This window comes from Diceros bicornis, chromosome 2 (genome assembly GCF_020826845.1).
Source record: "Diceros bicornis minor isolate mBicDic1 chromosome 2, mDicBic1.mat.cur, whole genome shotgun sequence".
In the NCBI taxonomy this organism is placed as follows: Eukaryota; Metazoa; Chordata; class Mammalia; order Perissodactyla; family Rhinocerotidae; genus Diceros; species Diceros bicornis.
Genome location: NC_080741.1, coordinates 44,017,499 through 44,037,442, shown reverse-complemented (window position 1 = coordinate 44,037,442; position 19,944 = coordinate 44,017,499). Strand labels below are relative to the sequence as shown.

Sequence of the window (19,944 nt, the reverse complement as noted above, 5' to 3'; positions counted from 1 at the left end):
AGAAATTTCTCTTGTATTTGTTTTGGTTATAGAACTTGCTTAAATGTTATATAACCCAAGTATCATTAGTAATTAAATGAAACTGACTTTCTAGACAATCATCGTTTTAAGGTAACTACTATAATTGTTGTAAAACATCGGTATTTAAAATCATTTAGCTTCGTAATTAGTATTGATAGCCAGTAGAGCAGATCTCTCCTCCTTATCCTTGTTTTTCATAAATGTCTTGACTATTCCTGGCCCTTCACATGCCAGAATGAATTTTAAAATCATCTTGTCTGATTCTGAAAATCATCTTTTTTTAAAAAACTGCATTGCCTATTCAGATCAATTTGGGAAGTACTGATATCTACATGATTTTGCTTCTTCCAGTGTATGTTTGGAATTGTACTGAATCTGTGTATTCATTAGGAAGGTATTGGTATATTTATGATATTTTGTCCTCCTATGCAGAAAAAATGGTGTTTCCATATATTTATATTTTAAAAATTATTTTCATTAAATGTATTTCTTCTATTCATAAAGCTTTCATACATCTTATCTTTGGTTGAATTTATTCTCGGGTAGTTTTTTTTTTTTTTTAAACTCCTTTGCCATTTATTTATTTATTTTCCCCCAAAGCCCCAGTAGATAGTTGTATATCATAGCCGGACATCCTTCTAGTTGCTGTATGTGGGACGCGGCCTCAGCATGGCCGGAGAAGTGATGCATCAGTGCACGCCCGGGATCCGAACCCGGGCCACCAGCAGTGGAGCGCGCGCACTTAACCGCTAAGCCACAGGGCCGGCCCAATTCTCGGGTAGTTTTATATTTTGAAGATACAACACATTCATGAAGCTAGAAAACTGGGAAATAAAGAAAAGTGTACAGGGAAAGGTTTCCTATTTTTGACCCCCATCTGCACAGTTCTCCAATAAATAACCATTATATTACTTTCATACTTATATTTACAGAGTTACTTTTGTACATGTGAGCAAATAGAAACCTAGATTCTTGTTTTGTCTCATTTTACATATCAGGAAGAACAACTTGCTTTTTTCACTTAATAGTTATACACTATTAAGAGTAGCGTATGGAGATACATACACTGGAGCCGTTCCTTATTATGGATGTATTTCTTATTTTTTGGCTGAGGAATATTCTCCCTGAGCTAACATCTGTTGCCAGTCTTCCTCTATTTTGTATGTGAGCCACCGCCACAGCATGGCCATTGATAGATGAGTGGTGTAGGCCTGCACCTGGGAACTGAACCTGGGCCACTGAAGTGGAAAGTGCCGAACTTAACCACTAGGCCACTGGGGCTGGCCCATGGATGTATTTCTTAATCTATACTTAGGGCTTCCTCCCTCCCTTTTTCCCTCTCTCCCTTTTCTTGTCCTGGAGCATTGTCTTGTGTGCCAAGTTATGGGAAAGGCAGTGTTTCTTGCTGTTCTTTGGGATGGGGCTGGAGAGTTTATTTCTACTTTACCATTACCATGGGCCTTCAAGGCCTTAATGTCAAAGCTCGAATTTACCAAGTTTTGCAGGCCTTCAGAGTAAAAGTAAATTTCAATGCTCATTTTAGCCCTCCATGCTCACAGTTATCTAATTTTTGGCTTGATTATTCTTTGTTTTCTTGTCAGATCTCTGATGCATTTTAAGGATGTCAGAATAAAATTAGTTGCTTTCATTAGAAGAGTGGTCAGGTACCTACTCTGCCATCTTATCAGGGATGGGAATCTAGTCTAATTCTTTTTGTGTGTTTGTCCTATATATTTTTTTTTACCTTTTCTCCCTATCTTAGTTGTGGTATCATTAGCATAGAATAAAGTGCGCTTGTTTAAAGATTACAATTTGATTAGTTTTGATATATGCATACACCTGTGAAACCATCACCACAATCAAGATAATGAACATATCTGGCATCTCCAGAAGTTTCCTTGGCACCCTTTGTAATCTCTCCGTCCTGCCCCTCTCCCTGCCCCTAGGCAACCACTGATTTGCTTCCTGTCATATACAGTAGTTTGCATTTTCTAAAATCTTACATAAGTGGAATCAGACAGAATCATATTCCTATTTGTTTCTAAAAGTAGATCTAGAGAATCATTTTCCTTGGTATTTACTTTCTTTAATTGGATATAAGCTAGGCTGTTTGAATAAAGGGATGATTCTGTGGCCATGATGTTTGACCACATCTTATGACAGCAAACCAGAAAAGGAAGTTATGTCCCTGGATCCACAAAAATCACACCTTTTCATAAGATGAGGGCTTTTGTGGCATTGTCACTATGAATGTAGGTAAACCTTGAAATCTCAGGTCAGTGCTGACCTAGTGTGACTGACCTGAAGTGGTAGTATGTACTGTACATAATATACAAACCTAGCCTTCTTGGTTCTCTGGTAGCACCCCGAGGTTACAAGCTTGAGGACAGAAGACCAGAGTATGATTCACAGAGAATATTATGAGGCTATTATTCACAGTTTATGTATTGTTTTTTCTTACTTTTGTCAAGGATACGTACCAGCTTGAGTCTAGGTATTCTTATTTTGTCATTTTTTGTCCAGCCCATGATTATCTCTCACCTGAAGTCTTGTAAGAACTCTCAAATGGTCTCCTTGCTGACTCTTGTGACTATTTAAGTCTATTTCCCAGACATCGTCAGAGTGAGCCTGTTAAAACACATGAGAGACTAACAGTGTCACACCTCAGAGCCCTCCAGTGCTTCTTGTCTTGCTCAGTGTCACAGCGAAACCCCTCCAGTTGCCTTCTAGGCCTTGTGGGCTGCCTCCCTGGTACTTGTATGACCTCAACCCTCACTACCCCCTATTCACTTACTCCTTCCAGCCACACTGACTTCTCCATAGTTCGTTGAAGCACCATGCCGTGCTCCTGCCTCAGCGCCTTTGCGCTTGCTGTTCCTCCTGCTTGCACCCCCTAGATGTTTGCATTTTCTCTCTGCTCAAATGAATCCCTTCAGAGAGCCTTTTCCCGGCTACAAGCAATATGAAATAGAGCCACCCTGTCTCTACTCTTCCTCTAACCCCTTACTCTGCCATGTTTTTCTTTATAGCACTTATCACTATCTTGACTTATTTTTTTTATTTACTTTTTAAAAAAAATTTCTGTCCCCACTAAGCACTATTAAGGCAGAAAATTTATCTGTCTTGTTCATGACTGTGTGGCCATTGTTTAGAAGAATTCCTAGCACAGAGTAGGTGCTTTTCTTCATGTGTGAACTGTACCAAGGCCAGTGGGACAGGAGGGAAATGAGCAAGGAGGCAGGGTTGGAGAGATTGGCAGGGATATGATCATGAAGGACTCCTTGGCCAAGTCAGACGGATGTCTTTGTCTTGATACTAAGAGCAAGGGGATATCATGAAGACTTTAAAGAAGGGTAATGATGTCATCTGATTTAAATGCCAAAAAGATTACTGTGGTTTAAATGCAGAGAATAGATTGGAAAATGGTAAGAGAGGATTCTGAGTACCTAAATGAGACTAAGTGAAGTAGGAGCAAAATTAGGGGAGAGAAGTGGGTATTTCAGGAAAGAGAAAGTCAGTAGGGCTGAATGTAGCTTACGATTCAAGAAAAAGGCATAAAAAGAGCCCACTGGATTGAGTGACATGAAAGTCACTGGTAACTGAACAAGAGCTGTTTTATATATTTATTTATTTAACTTGGAATGAGGGAGACAGAGGAAGTCAGATTGGAGTGTCAAGGATTTAGTGGGAGGTGAGAAAACTGAGGAAGCCAATGTGAACTGAGATCGGTTGTGAAGAGGAGCAGAGGGGTAAGGGGCTGAAGAGGGCCCTGTTTTGAAAATGGGAGACAGTGAGCCTATTGTAGTGGAAGCAGAAAGAATCCAATGGAGACAAGACATTGAAAATCTGGGAGCAATAAGGGATCGTCCATAACCTAATGGCCCTGAGGAAGGCGGGATGGGAATGGGATCCCGAGCCCCCGTGGAAGGGGTGGAGGAGCCTGTCGGGCTATAAGCACTGGGTATAAGCAGCAGGTGGCTTCAGGTGTAGTGAGTTAGTTCCTGTCTCACGACTTCCATGATCTCTGTGAATGAGGAAAGTAGGTGAAGTGGTGGGAGGGTCGCAGGTTTGAACCAGTCCTTTGGAGAGGGAACTGGTCAAAGAGAGAAACAGAGTTGGCCTGGAGAGTGATATTGAAGGTCCCTGGGCTAGCTGACCCTAAGTCATTCATGGACTCTCTGTGTTCTTGGTGTCACCCCTCTAAGAGCCCGGCTGCCTGAGTGCAGGCTTGGAAGAAACAAGCCACTGGCTCCCTCCAAGGTTGGAGTTCCCCAGACAAGGGAAAAGGGAGTGCAGAAGGGAGAGGTCATTCAGGCTTTGGCAGGAGTGGTTGAATGATGGACCAGAGAATCTAAGTGGCTGGGAGGGAGGGGAGGTGGTGGACTGGGGGAAAGAAAAGAGGTGGGTGGGAAGGGGGGGGCAGAGTCCAATGATGTTAAAGAAGGGTTGTGGTGGACATTTTGAATAAGTGAGCTGGAGGGGGAGAAAGTTGTTTGAAAGTTAAATTGGGTGCTGAGTTACTGATTTTTGAGCTGGAGCAGTTCCTGATGATGATGTCTAGATTATGACCAGATGTGGAATTCTGTGATGAAGTAAGGGTAAAATTTTAATGGGTCATTGTTCTCATCATGAGTATAAAATACATTTGGGTTGGTAATGTACCAATTCTAACATTTGGACAATCTTAAAGAAATATTTTGTATAAATAGAACCTAATTTTTTCTGCTTTAAAGAGATTAATTTTTTCACCTTTCTTTGTGGCACCTGATATATTTTGTGATTTTATCTGATAGGTTGCAGGAATGTTCTTACGGTTATTGCACTAATTTGGTTCTTCTGTGAGAGAATTAGTACTGATGTCATTAAATCAGTGCATCTGCTAATCGTAATTGCTTATTTTTATTTAGCACCTTGTCATACTAGGTAACATACTGCCTTTTACTTGTGCTTATGGATTATCCTGAGAAATTCCTCAGAGCTATGTGTTCTGTGCTTTCAAATTATTCCAGATAATGTATTACCTTTTAGGTAGGAGTATCTGAATTATCATCTCTAATTACCAATAGAATGGTTTCTCTGTCAACCAGATCATATTGTCATTTCTCAATTCTTTTAATCTAGCTTCTAATGAGGGGATCTAATCAACTTCATGTATAGTATAATGAGAAATAGGAGAAAAATACCTTGTATGTACAATGTAGTAAAAGACCCCTAATCATATCATAATTGTCAGATAGTAGTACTTAAAAAAGAATATTAAGAAGTTTTAGATAGTTTGTGTATTTGAAACTGTGCCTTTTTCTTGAATGGGTTAATGTCTTTTGTGCTGTTCGCTTCACTACCTTTCCTTCCACTTCATTTTAGGAAGAAAAAAAAAAGAACCCTAGAGAATGCTGGGCTGTTCCCTTGGCTGCGTACACAGTGCTAATGAGGTGCCTTCGGGAAGGGGTAAGGCTCCTTTGTTGTCCTCTGTAGACTCCTGCAATTGTAATAACCCTTCAGGCACTGTGTGAGGATTGTAGCCTGCAGCAGTGCAGAAGCTTGTCAACCAAGTATTGCTCCTGAATTTAAATAATCCCGACAAGCCACCGTGAACAAGTGACCTACAGTGGAGCGTGTGTAAAAATGAACAGGCTTTCTCATTCACTTTTTAAAGTGTCTTGCTTTTTAAAAAGATGATAGCAAATATAAACAATGTAAGTAGCTTTTAATAACATTTTTAATCCTCCCCCTCTTTTGAAGTTATTGATATACCAGTTTAGTAAGCAAGTAAGCAAGGTATATGCAGAGAATTTTCTATGAACCTCAAGAGCCTCATGATTATCTTGTCAGGTTGCCATTTTTTGGTTCGGAAACAAGGAAGCTCCTACTAGTATCCATTGATTTTAATATTATGTAGTATTTATTATGTGCTGTGATTTTTCAATTTATTCACATCCCTTCTCATGCTATTGTTAATGGCTGAAAACCAGCCAGCTGGCCAACCATCTAACTCGTATATGTAGCTTCTATGTGTAACTATGTAAAGGGTTTAGTAGCAGACCTAAAAGGTTGGCATTTTCTGTTTGCTTTAAACCATTTGACGTTGTTTTTCCCAAGGCAAAGCCATAGGCTAAAAACATTCCTTAAGGAATGAAAAAAAATATGTCACAATAATCATCTTCCTTTTGAGCTTGTTACTTCTGCGTTGTATGGTAATGGAATAATGTTCCAAGTGTAGAAAAGCTCTGCAAGATTTTCCCCTAGTGATCCAGAAGTGAAGTTTGAACACTTCCTAGCCTGTAGCGTTGAATACGTAGTCAGTTGTCATTATGGGATGTGAATGAAGCCAGCAAATTGTACTTTATCAATAATATGAGAATTAAGTCCTGTTTCTCTAGAGTCAAGATGTGTTTGGGTTTATGATTCAAGGCCTTAAGCTAGGCATACTTGGGGGCACACAGATGGAGAAGGTGAAATTTCTCTTCACACACAGGTCCCACCTAAAGTGGAATATGTCAAGTACGTAAACTAAATAAAAAAGAACAAAATATAGGAACTCAAAAGAGAAAAGAGTCTTCTAGGAATTCTTTTAACAGTGTAAAAGAAATTGTAAAACTTTTTATCTTTATTTTTAAAACTTAGATTAATGCCTAGTAAAAGATTATTAATTGTAGTCCATGAGCTTGTATCTTTTATTAAATATCTTTTCCCCACCCCCTCCCATGTTTTTCATTGTATGCATAATATGAAGAATAATGTTTGATATCCATGTGTATTGTTATTAAATAATTATTGTTAATAATTGTGAAGTAATGATATTGTTTTTGTATTTTAGTAACATACTTGCCTTTTATTGTCTTGGTATGTATGGCAAATCTTGTGTATTTTTCATAAAGAGGGAGGAAAGTCCAGAACTCTCTAATTTATGAAAATTTTATGTTGTATATTTGAAAGGCAGTTAAGCATGTACTTTGGCAACATATACACTAATATTGTTCCTATAACACAGTAAATTAGGGGGCAAGTATTTCCGAACCTAAAAAAGGATTTCTGTTCTTACAAAAATAATTCGCTAGTCGCAGTTCTTTAGCATATATGTTTAATGTATTCAGGACATAGTTGAAGGTAAATAATGTTTGAGCCTTTTATCTTCACAACTGAAATTTTTTTTCCCATGTAGAAAACTATTGTCTCAGCACCTACTGGTGTTTCTGAATGTAGGTTCTTTTCTTGTGAAATATGCCTCATATACAGAAGAGCACGTGAAATGTATGTGTATGGTTAAAAGCACGCACTCACTCTCTTAAAAAAAAAACAAGGCTGGTAGTTGAGGGAGTTCTTCCCTGTCCCTCTTGGATTGCAGCTTGTTCTTTCTCTCAAGGAGAGACCACTATTCTGACTTTGGCGATAAACATTCCCAAGTTTTTCTTTATCATGTTTCTATCTTTAAATGTATTGCTAAATATTTCATTGATTGGTTCCTAAGGCTGAACTTTATATAAATGGAATGGCACCAAATCCTTTTGAGACTTAATTTTTTTGCTCAGTTAGGTTGCGGTTGATACATGCTGATTGTGTAAACTATAGCACATTTATACCACTGTATAGTATGTTGTTGTTGGAATATGCCTCAATACACACACACACACGCGCGCATGCATGTGTGTGTGTATATCAGTTTATACTCCCACCAGCAGGTACCCATTAACCACATCTTCTCAAACATTTGATATAGTCAGACTTTAAATTTTTTGTCAATCTCGTGCACTTTAAATGGTTTCTCATAATGGTTTTAATATGCATTTTCCTGATTATTAATGATGATGACCACCTTTTTCTATTTGTCTTGGTTTTTTGGATTTCCTCTTTTGAACATCAGTTTTTTCCATTGCTTTGTAGGAATTCTGCCCCGTTCCCTCCAACACCCACCTATTGTTAGAAAATATTTCAAATATTAGAAAAGGAAAGAAAACTGTAATGATCAGCTTTATTTTCTATCACCTAGATTCAACAGTTTTTAACATTTTGCCCTCTTTGCTTTGTTGTAATATATGTGTGTATGTATATATCCATAAATATGTTATTTATTATTCATTTATTCATTTATTTATTTTCTGAACTATTTGAAAAAATTGCACATGTCATGACACTCCATCCATGGGAATTTTTTATGTATTCTGGGTATTAATATTTTGTTGTTTATCCATGTCTCAGATACTTTCTAATTTGTGGTTGGGCTTTTCATTTTCTTTACAGTGCCTGTTGATAAGCAGAAGTTCTTAATTTTAATGTGGCTAAACTTATAAATCTATTCCTTTATGATTTGTGCTTTTTTATATCTTAAGAAATTCTTTTTTACTCCAACATCAAGATGGTCTGTTACATTTTCTTCTGAAAGTTTTATTATTTTTCATTTTTCCATTTAGAACTTTAATCTATTTGTAATTTTGTGTGTGTGTGTGTATCTGTGTGAGGAAGATCAGCCCTGAGCTAACATCCATTGCTAATCCTCCTTTTTTTTTTTTTTTTTTGCTGAGGAAGATTGGCCCTGGGCTAACATCCATGCCCATCTTCCTCCACTTTATATGGGACGCCGCCACAGCATAGCTTGACAAGCGGTACATTGGTGTGTGCCCGGGATCCGAACCTGTGAACCCTGGGCTGCCACAGCAGAGCACACACACTTAACTGCTGCACCACCGGGCCGTCCCTGGCAATTTTAGTTTTAATTATAGAATTTTTTTTTGTTCATTATGCATAGAAAACTAGCTTTGCCCTGGCGTATTTATAGGTGTTATATGAATAAAGGGTTTTCTAGTCAAATACATTGGGGTGTACTGGGTTAAACAAGCTTGAACAGTTTTGTTTGTTTGTTCTTAGTACTTTTCAGAGCTTTTAATTATGAATGTACTTGGGGGGATATTGTACGTAACATTTGCAAAGTTATTTGGTCACAGACCTACCTTATCCTGTGCCATGTGGTGGGATGCATTTTGGGAGAGCAAGCTGTAGTCTTACACTGAGACTGTAATGAGTTTGTTAAAATAGTTTTCAGTAGATTTTCTCTTTTTAAAATTACTTAAGAAATTATGACATTATTTTCCAAACGGGTCCACCTGCTTCAGGAACATGATTTCTGTAACTCTAACAATGGTGATAGAGATGTGAGTCAGATGTTTTTGTCCTTGTTACAGATGTAAATACTCGTGTGGAAAGAGGGGAAGTATTTAGAGTGAGAGACTTGTGGTGGAACACACAAAAAATAGGAAGATTTATTATAACTGTTTAAAGAAAGAGTGTGGCAGTATAGAAGAAGAGGTATCCATGATGATACTGAATCATAATTTCCGAGTTGGGGCTGGCATTTCAGAGGCCCGGAGCTGGAAGTCAGAGGATGTGGATTTCAGCCTCAGCTGTGCCGCTCTGTAGTAGTTTGTTATTGGCCAAGCCCTGAGAGCCCCACCTGGTGGTGTCTCCTATAAAGAAAGGTACCTGTTCTCCATAATCTTCCTTGTGCTTCTGAATTGGGCCCCCTCTAAGTCTGACAACTTTCCCTTCCATTGCTTTGACTTTCATGTTTGTACACAATAGCAAAGAGCAGTTCTCCCCTTGGCATTATTGCTGTATTGATCTCAGGAATATTTGGCATTGAATATACATTTTGTATGTTCCATATGTGTATGGAATAGGGAGGCTGAGAAAGTTGGCTTTTCTTTGAGGTATTTATTTTTATCTGGATAGGTAGCAGCCTATTCTACAATGCCCATAAAAGCTGGAAATAGCTCTTAGAGAATTTCCACGTGTTTAGAGAAGATTAATTTATACATTTGTATCTAATCAACCACATCTTTTTTTATAGTCTGAGTAATAGTCCGTGTATAATTGTGGGTGCTGAACTGACACCTGCATATGTTGTAGTTAAAATGTGAGGTTCAAGAAATAAACTGTTGGCTTTGTTATTAATTTCTGAACAATAGCTTATTAGATAATTTTGATGTAACAAAATTCTTTTAAGAGGAAATTTAATTTTCAAATATATATATATTTTTTTGTGAGGGAGATCAGCCCTGAGCTAACATCCGATGCCAATCCTCCTCTTTTTGTTGAGGAAGATTGGCCCTGGGGTAACATCCATGCCCATCTTCCTCTACTTAGTATGGGACGCCGCTACAGCATGGCTTGACAAGTGGTATGTCAGTCCGTGCCCGGGATCTGAACCTGTGAACCCTGGGCTACTGAAGTGGAGCATGCATGCTTAACTGCTACGCCACCGGGCTGGCCCTAATTTTCATATTTTAATTAGAGCTTTTTTTTTTTTTTAGAAAACATAGTAAATTGCTTAGGTATTTAATTAGAAAAGACTGGGTTTGAATTAAAAAGAAGTACTAGAGATATTAGCTATTATATGTATTATCTTTGAAATGTTTTAGACACTAGTTACCTAAAACAAGAAAAGAAATGAATTCAAATTCTTGGTTTTTGATAAAAGTTAAAATGTACAATTATATTCTGTTTTTATTATTGTCACAATCTAGGTTTAATCTTCCTAGTAAAGAAATGTGTATGCCTCAACATCAGGTTCTTTGTGGGTACTCACAGTTCTCCTTGCCTTTATCAGTGAAAGTGGACAACATATATGTGCAATAGGAATGATGCAGTGTTTTTTTTTTAATATTACTACTCATAATATTCTGAATGCCATTATTAGTAGAATGCAAAAGGGCTTACGAAGAATGGAGTTACCTAATGTGTCTTGAAGTGAACCTTGAAAATGGCATGAGGAAGCGATCCAGAGTTAGCACTGAGTGGGGTAGACCGGATTCCAGAGACGTGGTGGGGTAAGAAGCACAAAGCATGGCATTCGCACTGCAAGGGTGAGGTTTGCACTTCCTCTTCCCCTGTGGCAGGGAACTTCACAGGGGAGGCTCCAAGGTGTGACTTCGCTGGGTTTGGTGTGTAAGAACTGATTAAATATCAGTGGTAATACCTTTCAAGGGTTTATATTGGTTGGATCTCTGTGTAAACTTTCATATTCCTTTGACTGTTTGATTCCATTATATGCTTTGTACTCTTAACAAATTCTATAGCTCTTCTGTTTCTTTCTCATTTAATACCTGTCCTTATGGTTTTTCTATTTTTCTTTTTATTATTATTTTTAGCTTAATGGTATTATGGTTAGAGAGAATGGTGTTTGTATGATTTTTGTCCTTTGGAATTTGTTAAGACTTTTCTCATGACTCAGCATGTATATACTTAGGGGAAAAAAAGTGAATTCTGCCAGTGTTGGATAATTTGTTTTTTACTGCTCATTAGGTCAAGCTTTTAATCTGATAGATAGACGGATAGGTAGATAGATACAAATCTTCTATTATGCTGATTGGTTTTTGTCTGTTTCATCAGCTACTGATATATATGTTTCAATTGCCTTCTTTGGTAGGATTACAATTTTGTTGTATTTTGCTTTTATGTATTTTGAGTATTAGCTATTAGGTATATAGAAAATTTAGATTGTTTTTCCCTTGGTTTATTGAAATTTTTATCATTATGTTGTGACCTTAAGAAATCCCCAGTAATGTTTTTTGCCCAAAGCCTGTTCTGCCTGATATTAATGTAGTATAACTACATTATACTGTGCTGTGTATCTTTTTCCATTATCTTATTTTCAGCCTTTCTAACTGAATAACTGTATTTTTGATCTGTCTCTTCATATAGTTATATTTTTAAAAACTTCTGTTTTATAGTCATTTTATCTTAACTATAGTATTTAGTCCATTTGAATTTATTGTAAGTGTTGGTATAGTTGGATTTATAGCTGCCATTTTATTTTGTGCTATTTGTTCCATCTGTTTTGTGTTTATTTTTTTCTTTACCTTCTTTTTGGTTTGATTTTTTTTAATAATTTCTTTCTTTTTTTTTTTTTTGGTGAGGAAGATCAGCCCTTAGCTAACATCTGTTGCTAATCCTCCTCTTTTTGCTGAGGAAGATTGGTCTGGACTAACATCTGTGCCCATCTTCCTCTACTTTATATGGGACACCGCCACAGCATGGCTTGACAAGTGGTGTGTCAGTGGGTGCCTGGGATCCGAACCTGTGAATCCCGGGCCACTGAAGCGGAGCGTGTGCACTTAACCGCTATGCCACCGGGCTGGCACCCTATAATTTCTTTTATTCTTTTAGTGATTATTCTATTGATCTTGTGGGTTTTTTTTTTTTTTTTTTGCTGAGGAAGATTCGCCCTGAGCTAACATCTGTTGCCAATCTTCCTCTTTTTGCTTGAGGAAGATTCACCATGAGCTAACATCTGTGCCACTCTTCCTCTACTTTGTATGTGGGTCGCCAGCACACAATGGCTGAGGAGTGGTGTAGGTCTGTACCTGGGATCCAAACCCACAAACCCGGGCCGCCAAAGCGGAGTGTGCTGAACTTAACCACTAGGCCATGGGGCCGGCCCCCTATTGCTCTTGTTTTTGAAATATATTTTTTCTGTGAATGCAATTGTAGGTTGATGACACTTTTAGCAGTGAAAGATATTGTTTCACTGTCTTCTGGCTGCACTTGTTGCTGTTAAGAAGTCAGCTGTCAGAGCAACTGTGGCTCCTTTTCTTTTAGCTTTTTGTGGCTTCCCCTTCTGCAGTTTCCTCTCCCAAATATACACCTTCAGCCTCCAACTCAGATCAGTGGGAAGTAAGGGAAATGGGAGAGTTATTTCTTGTTCACATCTATTATACTTGGTTGTAGCCACAAGGAGCTCTAGCTATAATTGGGGCGGGGGAGGGGAGTCTTCATTTGACTCCCTACTTGCGTGGGCCTCAGCCTTGCTTCTCATTTCTCTTGTTCACCTTGTTGCACAAAGGCTCTTGGGACAAACAGCTTAAGTGCTCTGGGCACCTGCCAGGATTCTTGCCTACATGGTCACTGGCCTAAGAATTTGGTGCTAGTTCATCGATGCTTTTAAGAGGGTTTGTGTATTTTCTTATTTTACATCTAGCATTTTTAGTTGCTTTTAGAGGGATAGGCTTGTCCAGATATCTAGCCCACTATATTGTAAGAAATGAAAATCCCATCTTCTTGACTGGAAGAGTTAATAAAACAATAAACTATGCAAAATAAACTCCAGGTACCTTGAAACCATTAGAAGAAAAATCATAGTTTTACTAAATCTATAAATGTGAAAATAATTAATGTCAATATTTTAGATGTTAATTTGGTACTCTTTTTTGGAAAAGTAGGCACGTAGATTAAAATTATATTGGCAGCAAAACTTTCTTTTTTGTTGACTGCCTACAATGCTTTAGATCAACTTAACACCATTAAAACATAGTATAGCTCTTTATTCATAAGCCTAATCATCATAGGCTTGTTTTCATAGGATTATTTTCTAATCATCATAGCTTTTATCCTCATGATATGATGAAATAGGTCTTTGATTTAAATGACAGATATTAGTTCAGTCCACTTATCTCTTCCAAAGAGTTAATTAAGCAGAAAATAGGGCCAGTTTTATTGCTTGTATGATATCCCACAGGGTATCCCAGAGGGACTAGGATAGCTCATTTCAGGTGCTGAACTGACAGCCTCACTGAGTTTATAGAACACTGGGATGACACATGGTCCCTGTCCAAGCTAGGTGCTAAAATGGTTGTGGTTTTCTAGTACTAGGAATGAGTCCTCTAGAAATTGATTGACAGTTGTGATGTAAAGCACATGTTAAGGTATTTGAGAGGGCCCCCGTAAATAGCACCTTCCCCCCTACATTCAGGGGAAAGGTTTCAGAACCTAATGAGAAATAAGACAAAGAGCAAGGCACGTGGGACAAAAATACCATATGTGTATGTAATGAGAGCTAGGGTGGAGGACATAGCTTATATCTGTGAACAAATAGACTTCCTTATATTGAGCTTCCACGTTAGGGAATCTTAGCATCCTCCTGGTATAGCAGCACTCTCCAAGTGGAGTCCCTATGCAGGTAAGACTTATGATGGGGGGATATGAGAAGACAACTCTTGGTGGGTGGGCCTGGGTTCAAGGTAAAGGGGGAGGAGTTGAGGTGAGCACTTAGACGTGCCCAGTTTATTCTTTTCAAATTTGCCAACTGGGTGAAGCATTTTATTTCCTTTTGGGTAGAGTGAATAAAGGAACAGTGAGAGGCTAAAAGTGTTACAGTAATTTATTCTAGCTACATGGAAGGAAACATCAGGAATGTGGGGGAAGCATTCTCTCTAATACTCATTCAGAGAAATGAAATGTGCCGAAGTCTGAAGAAGTTCAAGTATCTTTAAAGTTTCTTTTCTAGCAACTTACAATTCATACTATATGATATTAATAATAATAGGAAGAAAAGCTAACATATTGAGAATTTACTGCTTTTTATGACCTAGATTAAGTGTTCCTGTATGTTATCTCATTTAATTTCCAAACTGCTTTGGGTTTTATTATCTCCATTTTATAGATGATGAAGCTAAGGCACAGAAATGAAAATGCCCCAAGATGTATAGCTAGTAGAGTGAACGTAGATATAGCCCAATGTCTTCTCATTGTTTTTTTACATTTTTTCATGAAAAATACATAAATTTGGGTTGAAAAGTAATACATGCATACTGTAAAACTGTAAAAATGTCTAAAGTAGAATTAGTGGACCCCCCCCACAACCTACATCTGTTGTAATCACTATTAACAGAATGTTATAACTTTGTATGCCCTTTCTTTAATTATGTATTTACATATGTATATTTTCTTGTTAAACAAATACAGGATTATATTGTACATATAATTCTTTAATGTATATTTCTATATTTTATTTGACATATAACTTATATAAATGCTCTGATATTTAGTGTGGATATATTGCAAATATTTTCTTCCAGTTTAAGACACTGTGAGGCTTAATGGTGTCGTTATGAGCAAATATTTATAAGTTTGATGAAGTTTAACAATTTTTTTAATTTTTCTTTTTTTATTGGTGTCATAATAGTATATAACATTGTGAAATTTTAGTTGTACGTTATTGTTTGTCAGTCACTGTATAAGTGCGTCCCTTTACCCTTTGTGCCCACCTCCAACCCCCTTCTCCCTGGTAACCACCAAACTGTTCTCTCTGGCATGTGTAATTTAACAATTTTTTAATTTTAGGCTTAGTGCCTTTTTTTTTTTTTTTTGTGAGTAAGATTGGCCCTGAGCTAACATCTGCCAATCTTCCTCTTTTTTTGCTGAGGAAGACTGGCCCTAGGCTAACATCCATGCCCATCTTCCTCTACTTTATATGGGATGCTGCCACAGCATGGCTTGACAAGCGGTGCGTCGATGTGCGCCCGGGATCCGAACCAGCGAACCCTGGGCCGCTGCAGTGGAGTGCGTGCACTTAACCGCTTGCGCCACCAGGCCAGCCCCTAGGCTTAGTGCCTTTTATTCCCTAAGAAAGCTTTGCCTAACTCATAATAGCAAAGATATTCTTATGATCTCTTCTAGAAGCTTTTGGGTTCTAGCTTTTGCATTTAAGTCTGTGATTCATCTAAAATTAATTTGTGAGTATAGAGTTTACTGAGATGTGTTTTATGGTCCTGAATATACCATGTCTAACATGGTAACATTTCATGTGGTCTTGAAAAGAATATATATTCTACTATTGTTGAGTGGAGTGTTAAAATGTCGGGTTGGTCGATAGTGTTATCCTACTGACTTTCTGGCCACTTGTTCTGTCAGTTATTGAGAAAGGGTGTTGAATTCCACAACTAAAATTGTAGGTTTGTCTATTTATTCTGTCAATTTTATCAATTTTTGCTTCAGGTATTTTGAAGTTTTGTTATTAGGGCATAAATATTTAGGATTGTTATATCGTCTTGTTGAATGACTCTTTTGTCATTGTGAAATGACCATTATCCCTGGAGGTATTCTTTGCTCTGAAATCTACTTTTCTGAAATAATATAGCCACTGTAGTTTTCTTTTGATTCATGTTAGCATGGTATATCTTTGTTCATTCTTTTACTTTTAACCTATCTGTGAATTTATGAGGGTTTCTAGGAGGCAGCCTATATGTAGGTCTTGCTGTTTAAAAAAATCTAACTTGAGACTCTCTGCCTTTTAATTAATGTGTTTAGATATTGTATTTAGTGTGATTGTTGAAATAGTTGATTTTAAATCTGCCGTCTTGCAATATGTGTTCTATTTGTCCATCTGTTTTTTCTTTCCTATTCTCTTTTCCTGCCTTCTTTTGGATTAATAGACTTTTTAATGATTCCATTTTCTCTCTTTTATTGGCATATTATACTGTTTTTTTTTTACAATACTGTTGGCCCTTTGTAGCTGTGGGTTCCACATCCACATACTCAACCAGCCATGATCGAAAGGCCTATTATGGTTGCATCTGTACTGAACATGTACAGACATTTTTCTTGTTATTATTCCCTAAACAATATAGTATAACAATTATTTACATAACATTTACATTGTATTAGGTATTATAAGTAATCTAGAGGTGATTTAAATGTGTGTAGGTTATATGCCATTTTATATAAGAGACTTGAGCATACATAGATTTTGGGATCTGCAAGGGGTCCTGGAACCAATCTCCCATGGATACTGAGGGGCAACTGTATATATCTCCAGCTTATCACAGTTGACCTTCAAGTAATGATATATAGATTAATATATAGGAAATTTATATAAGAATCTTACACCAGAACTTAACAGTATATAATGATATACAAATTTATATGTACTATATAAGAATTCTATATAACCTTACACCCGAATGCATCTTATATTCCCTTTCTAGCTTTTCTCTTGTTGTTGTACATTTTAATTCTGTGTATGTTTTTTTGTTTTGTTTTTCAGCTTTATTGAGGTATAATTGACAAAATTGTAAGGTATTTAAAGTGTACAAACTGATGATTTGATATATGTTCACATTGTGAAAAGATTCCTCCCTTGAGTTAATTAACGCATCAATCACCTCACATGTGTGTCCTCCCCTTTTTTGGGTGAGAACACTTAAATTCTATTCTTTTAGCAAATTTCAATTATACAATACAGTGTTATCAACTATAGTCACAATGTTTTACGTTAGATCCTCAGACCTTATTCATTTTATAGTTGAAAATTTTTACCCTTTTATAAACCTCTCTCTATTTCCCTTACATTTTCCTTTGTTTTTGAAAGGTGTTATTGTTGGGTATAGATTTGTAGGTCGTCAGTTATCTTTTTTTCTTTTTCTTTTAGTACTTTAAAGATTCTGCTCCACTGTCTTCTGGTGTGCATTGTTTCTGATGAGAAACCTCCTGTCTTCCTTATCTTTGTTTCTGTTTACATAATGTGTCTTTTTTACTCTAGCTGCTTTTAAAGGTTTCTCTTTATTACTGGTTTTTAGCAATTTGATTATGATGTGCCTTGGTGTGATTGTTGTTTTTTCTGCTTGTATTCATTGAATTTCTTAGATCTAGAGTTATTAGTTTTCATGAATTTGAAGATTTTTCAGCCAGTATTTCTTCAAACAAGTATTTTTTTTTGCCCCCTCCTTCTCTCCATACCCCCTTTTGGGATTCTCATTGCATATACATTGGGTCATTTGAAATTGTCCCAGAATTCACTGATGCTCTGTTCCATTTTTTTTTTTCAACCTTATTTCTTTCTGTGTTTATTTTGGATAGTTTTTATTGCTAATTGCTAAGTCTTCAAGTTCACTAATCATTTAATCTGCTGAGTCTAATCTGTTAATCCAATTTAATGTGTTTTTCATATAAGACATTGTAATCTCTAGCATTTTCATTTGGGTCAATTTTATATCTTCTGTTTTTCACCTTATGCTTATGCTTTCCTCTTCTTGAATATATGGACTATATTTTTAATAGCCATTTTAACATATGTTTCTTCTAATTCTATCATCTGTGTCATTTCTATTGATTGAATATTCTTCTTCTTATGAGTCATATTTTCCTGCTTCTTTGCATGTATGATAATATTTAATTGGATGTCAGACATTGTGATTTTTATATTGTTGGGTGCTGGAGTTTTTGTATTCTTTTAAGAACTTTGATGCTTTTTCTTAGACTCATTTAAGTTACCTGGAAATAGTTTGATCCTTTTTGAGGATAGCTCTTAAGCATTATTAGGATAATCCAGAATAGCCTTTAGGGTTAATTTGATCCCACCACTGAGGCAATACCTTTCTTGGGACTTTCTTTGATGCTCTATATTTAGGTGGTTTTTGGCTGATTCTTACACTAATTATTCCCATCTCTGAGTGATTTCTGAGGATTGTTCTGCCTGCTCCTTATGATTTTAAAATTATCTTCCAGTTTTTATGGTATGCTTATATTGTGTATTTTCCATATTATTTCAGCCTTTTTATTTTTATTAAAACATATTAAAACTGTTATACCACATGATTATTTGTAATAGTTTCATAATAGCCTGAAAGAATGATCAAACCTCCTAAAATGCCTAACACATCCACGGTCAGATGATACACTCTTGGTATCAAGCCTTTACTGGCAATTGTTATGAATAAATTACATGTATATATTTCTCATACTAAATAACACCCTTTAATCTTCTTGTTCTCTGCTCTCTCTCATTCTCTAGGAAGAACGTGTTGTGAATCACATGGCAGCAAAGATTATTGAAAACGTCTGCACTACCTTTTCTGCTCAGGCCCAGGGCTTTATTACAGGAGAAATTGGACCTGTTTTATGGTACCTATTCAAACATTCCACTGTTGATTCTCTTAGGATAACAGCAATATCGGTAAGATGGAGCATCTTTTGGGGGATATATCTGGGTGTATTTAAATACCAAGTTTGAAGAACTGTGTTAGAAATAGAGTCAATTTAATTGGATAGGTAGGAAACAGAAATCTCAAAGTAATAGTTGGTGAGAACAACAACTTGATTTTCTCCTAAAGCAGAATTTTTAAAACTGCGGCTGGAAAACCTTGGGACTTTCAGGAAATTCCAGTAGGACTTTGTGGGACCATGACATTATAGTTTCAAAAACTATTTGGAGGTAATAGTGGAAAACTGGCAGTGAATAGGATACAGGATTTGGGTTGTTTTACTTTTAGTGTTCCCTGACTTTTCCTGTTAGCTCCCTCTTTCAGATTTTATGTTAAATGGGTTTATCATGTGGTTCAAATGAATTCATCTTAATGTTCAGCCATCTGTGGTTTTGCAGGTTTTGTATTTGATCAATTGTCTGCTGCTTTGCTCACATGGTTATAATGACTTAGTGTAAAGGATAATTATATGTGAAGATGTGTTAACATGATTGTATCAATTTAATAGTCTGTTGAACAAATACAACCCTTTCTCATATGATTTATTTAAATACTCTTTTTGATCACCAACGTCATCGTACTCTCAACGTTATGTGGCAGCCTCACTGTGTTTCTCTTGTCTGCTCATTCTTGCATTTCCCACTGTGGCGGTTTCATAACTTGTCTTCTTTCCTTAAACCTGCAATCCCACATTTTCCTCTGCATCCTCAGTAAATGACTTTCCCCCCTACTTCCCAGAGAAAAGTGAAGACATCCAATGGGAATTATCCCAACTTAAGTCTGCCATATCTGCAGTTGTATTTACATCCACACCTATCCTCTCTCAGTTCTTTTCCTCTTGTTATAATTCATGAACTGTCCCTTCTCCTGTCAGAGACAAGCCTATCCATGTTTCTCTAGATCTTTTTCCTGTTCCCTTCTTGGGACCTCACTCAAATGGTTATTTTTACTCTTTCCTAAATCTTTAACCTCTCCTTGTCTACTAGATCCTTCTAATCAGCATTCAGGTATTCTTTACTCTGCCCCATTAAAAAAAAACACACATACATACAAACGTATTAAAAGGTCTCTAGGCCGCACATCCCCTTTCACAGCATTACTTCTTTGAAGAGTTATTGCCACCAGCTATCGTTCCTTTCTGGCCTGTTTTCCTCTTCAACCCATCTGGTATCTG

General features: G+C 36.8%; 1 protein-coding gene across 5 annotated transcripts in view; it reads left to right on the top strand.

Annotated features, from left to right (window-relative positions):
* ULK4 (unc-51 like kinase 4) overlaps nucleotides 1-19,944 on the top strand; it is a 530,581-nt gene that overhangs the window by 85,155 nt on the left and 425,482 nt on the right. For all 5 annotated transcript variants that reach the window (XM_058555650.1, XM_058555625.1, XM_058555632.1 and 2 more), the window contains exons 19-20: nucleotides 5,386-5,469; nucleotides 18,581-18,742. In XM_058555650.1, coding sequence (XP_058411633.1) covers nucleotides 5,386-5,469; nucleotides 18,581-18,742 — 246 coding nt within the window. The remainder of the gene's footprint in view (nucleotides 1-5,385; nucleotides 5,470-18,580; nucleotides 18,743-19,944) is intronic.